The sequence below is a fragment of the Staurois parvus genome, unplaced genomic scaffold, assembly GCF_062004578.1.
Source record: "Staurois parvus isolate SC_StPar_1 unplaced genomic scaffold, SC_StPar_1.0 ptg000842l, whole genome shotgun sequence".
In the NCBI taxonomy this organism is placed as follows: domain Eukaryota; kingdom Metazoa; phylum Chordata; class Amphibia; order Anura; family Ranidae; genus Staurois; species Staurois parvus.
In genome coordinates, this window is record NW_028318638.1 from 587,634 (window position 1) to 597,454 (window position 9,821).

The 9,821-nt window shown below is 41.1% G+C and overlaps 1 protein-coding gene across 1 annotated transcript; it reads right to left on the bottom strand.

The window, feature by feature from the left end:
- Positions 1-8,067: 8,067 nt before the first annotated feature.
- On the bottom strand, positions 8,068-9,015 carry LOC149443615 (olfactory receptor 5AR1-like). Its single transcript, XM_089655471.1, has one exon. It carries the CDS (start codon positions 9,013-9,015, stop codon positions 8,068-8,070), a length of 948 nt encoding a protein of 315 aa, XP_089511597.1.
- Between the last annotated feature and the right edge of the window lie 806 nt (positions 9,016-9,821).

A 9,821-nucleotide genomic window follows, 5' to 3' on the forward strand; every position in this document is an offset into this window, starting at 1 on the left:
TCATCCCACTGATCACTGCCAGAGCAATCTACCTCCCATTGACCAGTGAAAGCAGAAAATACTTCCTCCCATTGACCATTACCACCAGAGCATTCTACCTCCCAATGACCAGTGAAAGCAGAAAATTCTTCCTCCCATTGACCACTGATACCAGGGCATTATTACCCCCATTGACCACTTCCAGAGCATTCTACCTCCCTTTGACCAGTGAAAGCAGACAATTCTTCCTCCCATTGACCACTACCACCAGAGCATTCTACCTCCCAATGACCAGTGAAAGCAGAAAATTCTTCCTCCCATTGACCACTACCACCAGAGCATTCTACCTCCCAATGACCAGTGAAAGCAGAAAATTCTTCCTCACATTGACCACTACCACCAGAGCATTCTACCTCCCACAGACCAATGACACCAGGGCAATACTACCCCCATTGACCACCACCCCACCACCACCACCACCACCACCACCAGAGTGTTCTACCTCCCATTGACCACTGACATTAGGGCATTCTTCATCCCATTAATCACTGCCAGAGCAATCTACCTCCCATTGACCAGTGAAAGCAGAAAATTCTTCCTCCCATTGACCATTACCACCAGTGCATTCTACCTCTCACTGACCAATGACACCAGGGCATTATTACCCCCATTGACCACCACCACCAGAGCGTTTTACCTCCCATTGACCACTGATATCAGGGCATTCTTCATCCCACTGATCACTGCCAGAGCAATCTACCTCCCATTGACCAGTGAAAGCAGAAAATTCTTCCTCCCATTGACCATTACCACCAGAGCATTCTACCTCCCAATGACCAGTGAAAGCAGAAAATTCTTCCTCCCATTGACCACTGTTGGAATTTGTGTATGGGACTATTATTTTTGAGAATTTTCACGGGCTTTGGTGCTGGTGTTGGATTTTGTGTATGGGGCTATTCTTTTTGAGAATTTTCACCGGCATTGGTGTTGGTGTTGGATTTTGTGTATGGGGCTATTCTTTTTGAGAATTTTCACCGGCATTGGTGTTAGTGTTGGATTTTGTGTATGGGACTATTCTTTTTGAGAATATTCACGGGCATTGGCGCTGGTGTTGGATTTTGTGTATGGGGCTATTCTTTTTGAGAATTTTCACCGGCATTGGTGTTGGATTTTGTGTATGGGGCTATTCTTTTTGAGAATTTTCACCGGCATTGGTGTTGGTGTTGGATTTTATGTATGGGGCTATTCTTTTTGAGAATTTTCACGGTCATTGGTGTTGATGTTGGATTTTGAGCATGGGACTATTCTTATTGAGAATTTTCATGGCCATTGGTGTTGGTGTTGGATTTTGAGTATGGGACTATTCTTTTTGAGAATTTACACGGCCATTGGTGTTGATGTTGGATTTTGAGTATGGGGCTATTCTTTTTGAGAATTTTCACCGGCATTGGCGTTGGTGTTGGATTTTGTGTATGGGGCTATTCTTTTTGAGAATATTCACGGGCATTGGCGCTGGTGTTGGATTTTGTGTATGAGACTATTTTTTTTGAGAATTTTCACGGCCATTGGCGTTGGTGTTGGATTTTGTGTATGAGACTATTCTTTTTGAGAATTTTCACTGGCATTGGCATTGGTGTTGGATTTTGTGTATGGGGCTATTTTTGAGAATTTTCACCGGCATTGGTGTTGGTGTTGGATTTTGTGTATGGGGCTATTCTTTTTGAGAATTTTCACGGCCATTGGTGTTGATGTTGGATTTTGAGTATGGGACTATTCTTTCTGAGAATTTTCACGGCCATTGGTGTTGGTGTTGGATTTTGAGTATGGGACTATTCTTTTTGAGAATTTTCACCGGCATTGGCGTTGGTGTTGGATTTTGTGTATGGGGCTATTCTTTTTGAGAATATTCACCGGCATTGGCGCTGGTGTTGGATTTTGTGTATGAGACTATTCTTTTTGAGAATTTTCACACCCATTGGTGTTGGTGTTGGATTTTGAGTATGGGGCTATTCTTTTTGAGAATTTTCACACCCATTGGTGTTGGTGTTGGATTTTGAGTATGGGGCTATTTTGAGAATTTTCACCGGCATTGGTGTTGGATTTTATGTATGGGGCTATTTTTTTTGAGAATATTCACAGGCATTGGCGCTGGTGTTGGATTTTGTGTATGGGACTATTCTTTGTGAGAATTTTCACGACCATTGGTGTTGGTGTTGGATTTTGAGTATGGGACTATTCTTTTTGAGAATTTTCTTGATTGAAAAATGATGTTTTTTTCACGAAAATATCTTTTTCTTGCAGCCGCTATATGTTATATTATACCACTTGTAATCACTATATATTTTAGCATACTTTTAGCACTGCACTTTTTGCTATAGAGTATATTTGGGGTTTTGTATCACAATTCTGAGTGCTAGCAGCTCTTTTGTGTACATATACCCAAGCGCAGAGTTTTACACGCTACACTGTAGAAATCCTGTGTAATAATAACAAGCAACCCTGCATGCATCAGTGAAGATTCATAGTTTCAATCTTGTAGATGCACCTAATAGTAGCATTACAAAGTATTATAAAGAAAATAACAAAAAAACTATTATTCAAGACATGCGTCTTAACTGATATTTTTCAAGTTTTAATCTTTGTAATTGTTTAGACATTAAACTTTAAAAAAATAGTTAAAAAAAGTAGAACGTCTATTATCTCCCACCAAAATAAAAATTGAGATTTCTTTTTGTAAAGCTTACCAGATTAAAATGTTCATATTATGTTTTTCTACTTGTAGTGAACAGACATACATGACCCAAGAGGCAGTATATACCCAGACTGAACGCAGTGACAGCCGTAGTCTGATCCTCAACGCAATTAATGGCCTCTAGAAACAATCATTATCTAACACTCTAGAGATTAAAATTTTTTTTTAGATGACTTTTGCTTGTATGTATTACAAAGACACGTAGCCAAACAAGAAAAAAGGCCTCGTCATATTTACACTTTTTTTTTCATTACGTATACATTTGTGTTAACTGTGTTTATTATACACTCACCGGCCACTTTATTAGGTACACCTGTTCAATTGGCTAATAAAACAACTTTCTAATCAGCCAATCACATGGTAGCAACTCAGTGCATTTAGGCATCTAGACGTGGTGAAGACGACTTACTGAAGTTCAAACTGAGCATCAGAATGGGGAAAAAAGGGAATTTAAGTGATGGGCTGGTCTGAGTATATCAAAAACTGCTGATCTACTGGGATTTTCATGCACAACCATCTGTAGGGTCTACAGAGAATGGTCCAAAAAAGAGAAAATATCCAGTGAGCAGCAGTTGTGTGTACATAAATGCCTTGTTGATGTCAGAGGTCAGAGGAGAATGGGCAGACTGGTTCGAGATGATTGAAAGGCAACAGTAACTCAAATGCTCACTTATTACAACCAAGGTATGCAGAATACCATCTCCGAACGTGCAACACATCGAACCTTAAAGCAGATGGGCTACAGCAACAGAAGACCGCACCGGTGCTAGTATACCCATCTTCTGATGGCTACTTCCAGCAGGATAATGCTCCATGTCACCAAGCTCAAATCATCTCAACCTGATTTCTTGAACATGACAATGAGTTCACTGTACTCCATTGGCTTCCACAGTCACCAGATCTCAGTCCAATAGAGGAACTTTGGGATGTGGTGGAATAGGAGATTCACATCATGGATGTGCAACCGACAAATTTGCAGCAACTTTGTGATGCTATCATGTCAATATAGACCAAAATCTCTGAGGAACGTTTCCAACACCTTGTTGAATCTAGGCCACCAAGAATTAAAGCAGTTCTGAAGGCAAAAAGGGGAGTCCAACCTGGTAGTAAGGTGTATCTCTGCTGAGTCAGAATGAGATCTACTATCAGCAGGGGGCATGAACTTAGCTGACTCGGAGCTACATGTCCAATTCGTTGGGGGTGAGGAGGCAAGTCAGACCTCTTCATTGGGGAGAGGTGTGTTGGACCTCTCTGCCAGGGGCGGACTGACAACTCATGGGGCCCCCGGGCAATAGGGGATCATGGGGCCCCTGTGTCCTTGCCCAAACTCAAAAAAGCCTATGAAAAAGGTACCAGGGGCAATCTCATGGGGCCCCCTACTGACCCCGGGCCCTAGGGCAGTGCCCAAGTTTCCAAATGGTCAGTCCGCCCCTGCTCTCTGCAATGAGACAACTGTTTCCCTACAAAGCACAATGGTCCCACTCTTCAGCTGCTGGTAGGTGACGGGCTTTTAGACTTTTCTTTTGGAAAATACAGCAATACCTCGGTTTAAGAATTTAATTCGTTCTGCAGGACTTTTGTTATAACGAAAAACTCTTAAACCAAAACGCCGTTTCCCATAGGAATGCATTAAAAACCAATTAATCTGTTTCGGAGATCAGAAAAAAGTAAACACTAATAAATACCGCATGAGTTATTTTATCAAGTCGTGCGGCATTTTAGTAGTGACAACCATGTGTTAATATTTCACTGTCAGCGGGGTTCCCCACTGACAGCTGAATGTAAAAGAATTTCCGGCAATTAAAAATATAATTTAAAAAACTGCGTGGGGTCCCCCTTCCCATCCATACCAAGCCCTTCATGTCTGGTATGGATTTTGAGGGGAACTCCCAAGCCAAAATTTAAAACAAAATGGCGTGGGGGTCCTCCCCAAAATCCATACCAGACACTTTTCAGAGCTTGCAGCCTGGCAGGTCAGGAAAGGGGGGAGGCAAACAATGTTTCTTTTTAGTTTTCTTTTGGAAAATACAGTAATACCTCGGTTTAAGAATTGAATTCGTTCTGCAGGACTTTTCATATAGCGAAAAATTCTTAAACCAAAATGCCGTTTCCCATAGGAATGCATTGAAAACCAATTAATCTGTTCCGGAGATCAGAAAAAAGTAAACACTAATAAATACCGCATGAGTTATTTTATCAAGTCATGCGACATTTTAGTAGTGACAACCATGTGTTAATATTTCACTGTCAGCGGGGTTCCCCACTGACAGCTGAATGTAAAAGAATTGCCGGCAATTAAAAATATAATTTAAAAAACTGCGTGGGGTCCCCCTTCCTATCCATACCAAGCCCTTCATGTCTGGTATGGATTTTGAGGGGAACTCCGAAGCCAAAATTTTAAACAAAATGGCGTGGGGGTCCTTCCCAAAATCCATACCAGACCCTTTTCAGAGCTTGCAGCCTGGCAGGTCAGGAAAGGGGGGTTGGGCAAACAATGTTTCTTTTTAGTTTCTTAAAAGAAACAACATTTCCGTTAACTTTGGGGAAAGTGACAGCTAATTCTGTGAGCTATAGTGAAGAAAAAAAAAGCACTGAAATACACTTCGTATTGCGAAAAAAATTCATAAAAAATTTGTAAACCGAGGCATTATTTTCAGTGGATTTTCATTTGTAAACCGAAAATTACTTTAGCCCGAGGCGTTCTTAAACTGAGGTATTACTGTAAACTGTAAGTCATTGAACATCTTTTATTTTGATTAACGTGGAACACATTTAGTTGATTTAAACAAAGAGTTCAATTGAGCTTTAAAATTATAAATTTAAAACATTAATGTAAAACCGACCCCAAACGATTGCGCCCTCTTCATTCTATGTGTTGTGTTGCCATGCATGATGCATCAATGCAATGTGTCACCCAGGAATCAATTCTTGATCGTAGGTCTTCTGAGAGCTCTTTTCTGCGAGGCATGGTTCACATCAGACAGTGCTTCTTGAAACCAGTAAACCCAAAACAGGTGTGTGTTTTTTAAGGGCAGGACAGCTGTCGGCAACACATCCAATATCATCACACTGATTGGAGTCAAGGTTGGCTCACTCCTGGCTCCAATTAGCTCTGGGAAAAGTCATTAATCTAGGGCCTCACATACTTTTTCCTCCCTGCACTGTGAATGTTTAAATGTTATGTGCAATTAAACCATGGCAACATCTAATGCTTGTGTAGTATTATGTTCAGCAGACTGTGTTCTTCTATTGTTGTGACTTAGATGACGTTCAGAGCACATTTTATGCCCAATTCATGCAAAACTTCACATAATCCCAAGGGGTTCACATACTTTTTCTTGCAACTGTATATATATATATATATATATAAAAAAAAAAAAAAGATCAATGCAATGTGTTATTGAGCATCGATCGATGAAGACATTCAATTTGAAAGGGCTGGCAAGGAACCTTAATGCACTAAAAACAGACATGACCCTTTTTTTTTAACTCAACACATCATCATGAATTGGGGTTCCATCAGCGGTGGACTGACAACTCGTGGGGCCCCCGGGCACTAGGGGATCATGGGGCCCCTGTGTCCTTGCCCAAAGTAAAAAAAGCCTATGAAAAAGGTACCAGGGGCATCTCATGGGGTCCCCTACTGACCCCGGGCCCTCAAGCAGTGCCTGAGTTTCCAAATGGTCAGTCCGCCCCTGGGTTCCATTCAAAATGAAAGGTTTTCTGTGGGTCGTGGTAAAGCTTGCGTTGTACAGCATGTTACCACAATCAATAAAGCGAATGGTTCCTTATAGTTTCCTTTTTAGTAGTACAGTTCATTTATAATTGTTATATAAGTACATATTTGGATAGGTACTCTTTAAAGATGGACTTAGTCAATATACTGTAGCACCTAGCCTTGTAGGAACTCTGTTTTTTACTACATGTACCCTACCCAAAGGCCTAGTCATTCCAAAGAAATTTTCATTAGGGAATTTAATTAGGTTTTGCTACCACATGCATGAAAATGAGGGGAAATATTGACTTCTATAGTAGTAGTTCCTCAAACGGCTACATACTTTTTAAGATAAGCTTTAGTGAAACCACATATGATGTCTGTTATTTTTATCCTTGCATTAAACATGCTACTTTTTTTTCTAGTTCTGGATAAATTTGGGAAAAGTGCAAAACCTCTGCCAAAAGAAAGCCATCGAGAGAAGATATCATTCTTGGAATCATTAGGAGGTACATTATATGGCCGAAAGTTTGTGGAGCTTTACCATTACACCTATATGAGCTTGTTGAATGTCTCATTATAAAACCATGGGAGTTAATATAGACCCATCCCCCCAAACACACTCCCTTTGCAGCTATAACAGCTTCCACTGTTCTACAAAGACTTTCCACAGATTTGGATGCGTGTCAGTGGGAATATGTGCCCTTTAGCCGAAAGTGTTTTTTTTAAGTCTGGCACTAATATTGGACAAAAAGACCTGGTTAGCAATTGGCATTAAATTTATCCCATTGGGTCTATGTGCAGACCACTGGTGTTCCCCTACAATGAACTTGTCAAGCCACAGCTCTTGCTTTATCAACCATACTGGAACAGGAAAGGGCCTTCCCCAAACAGTTGCTATAGGGTTTAATGAGCATAATTATCTAAAATGTGCCTATATGCTGTTGCATTAACAGTACCTTTCCTTGGAAACACCTGAACTTAGTAATTATTATTATTATTATTATTATTATACAGTATTTATAAAGCGCCAATAGTTCACTCAGCGCTGTACATTACAAAGGGGGACAGAACATGTGACAGAACAATAACAATACAATGCAAAACATGAGGGGATTGAGGGCCCTGCTCTTTCGAGCTTACAATCTAGGAGGAGGGGATGGTGGCACAGGAGGAGATAGCTGTGGGAGATGGAGTGGTAGGAAGAGTGGAGGAGGTCGGCAGGTTAGCAGGGGGTGGGGTAGGCTTCCCTAAAGAGATGGGTTTTCAGGGTGCGCCTAAAGGAGAGGAGAGTAGGTGATAATCTGATGGGTTGGGGCAGGGAGTTCCAGAGGATGGGTGACACCCTGGAGAAGTCCTGGAGGTGAGCATGGGAGGAGGAGACCAGGGAATAGTAATTCAGAGAGATGACCACAAATGTTTGGCCATAAAGTGCACACAAAGCCAGTTGGTGATTCAGTACACCCTTGTCCAACCAGACCTAAATATCAGTCTTGGGTCAACCTATCCTTTTTCTAACAGGTATTGGCAATGCTTTAGTTGACTTGTTCGCTCTGTCAGCTTAACATTATATACATTTTACAATGGACTGTGACTGTTAAATTTACTGTTGATGTCCATATCAGAATTTTTTTATAAAACTGGTTTGCCCTAGTAGATTTCTTACTATGGAACCCTTAACGTCCTTATTCCGTATGCTGTAGATGATAGGATTTAGCATTGGAGTGATCGATGTATAGACGATAGACACCGCCTTATCGGTTTCAGGAGAGAAAGATGAGCGAGGTTGTAGATAGATAAACATGATGGTCCCATAGAAGAGGGTGACAACTGTTAGATGTGAAGCACAAGTAGAGAAAGCTTTTTTCCTCCCCTGTGAGGAACGTATTTTCAAGATTGTAGTGATAATATGGGCATATGAGATTACAGTCAACAGGAAAGCACATAAACAAATGATCCCAGCTGCAATGTACATGGATAATTCGTTGAGTCTTGTGTCTTTACAGGACAAACGTAAGAATGGAGGCACCTCACAAAAGAAGTGGTTGACATGGTGGGACCTGCAGTAGGGCAATTGGAAGGTGAGGAAAACCTGAATTGCGGCATTTACTAAGCCACCACTCCATGCTGTTAATGCTAAACCAGTGCATAGCTTTTTGTTCATGATGGAGTTGTAGTGCAACGGTTTACAAATCGCTGCAAACCTGTCATAGGCCATCACAGCAAGCAATAGGCATTCCGTTGCTCCAAGGACTAAAGTGAAGAACATCTGGGCTGCACAGCCATCTAAGGAAATACTTGTGTCCTTGGAGAGGGTGTTGGTTAAAAGTATGGGAACAATGGAGGAGGAGAAACAAAGGTCAATAATGGAGAGGTTACTTAGGAAAAAGTACATGGGGGTGTGTAGCTTTGGGTTAATAATCACCACAAAGATCAGAAGAAGATTTCCTGATATGGTAATTAGATATATCACCAGGATAGCAAGGAAGCAGACCACCAGGAGGTCAGGGTCACTGACAGACAGCCCAAGCAGATAAAATTTTACAGATGTTTTGTTTGTTTGTTCCATAAAAAGTGCTTGCTAGATCTAAAAACAAAAAATTAAAGTTAGCCATATACATTCACTGAAGTAGATATAATATTTGTATACCACCGCCCAGTAAATACCAGTTTAAGGGGTTTTAAAATTCTCATTAACTGTAATTATCCAGGAATTTTTGAAGACTCTAGCCAATGGTTAAATAGACCATGTCACTTTGACCTGAAGGCTCACCCCTTGACCCAATATTCCTACCACCTCCTCACTTTCCCCTTCTACTCTATTCTTCAAAAACAACTGAGAGTCCTAACTCTGGCAATTGGCCACCCATGCCTGCGCAATGAATTCTCGATGATTCTCCATACTAGAAAGCATTTGTAATTTGCAAAGGTTCCAAGGGAGAAGGAGAGAGCAGTGAAGGTGAGTTTGAGTGGGCTAGGTGGTGAGCATTATACTTTTCTATGCCATGTGCATTTTTCGTGCACATGTTCAAATAATCATTTTAGGCCGTAGGATGAGTTGAAACCCCCAAATATTATAAGCAGTATTTTCTGAAAGCAGGCACCCATGGTTAGTCCTGCTCCAATATCCAGGGCTTCTGGCAAGGTGTGGTTGCTGATCTTTATACTATTTCAGAAGTACAGTTCCCTTTGGATCCTGTCTTTCTTCTGTTGGGTGTGGGTGACAACCTTGAGGCTTCCTTTCATCAGAGGTGCTACCTTCTCTATGAGGCTTTCTATGCACTGAAAGGTATTCTGTTTAAATGGAAAACTGCAGAGTTCCCCATAGTCCAACAGTGGAAAACTGCGGTGAATCAAGTGCTTCCTTTATACAAA

Excerpts from the sequence above, each read along its gene's own strand:
- LOC149443615 (XM_089655471.1), bottom strand. The coding sequence starts at position 9,015 with ATGGAACAAACAAACAAAACATCTGTAAAATTTTATCTGCTTGGGCTG.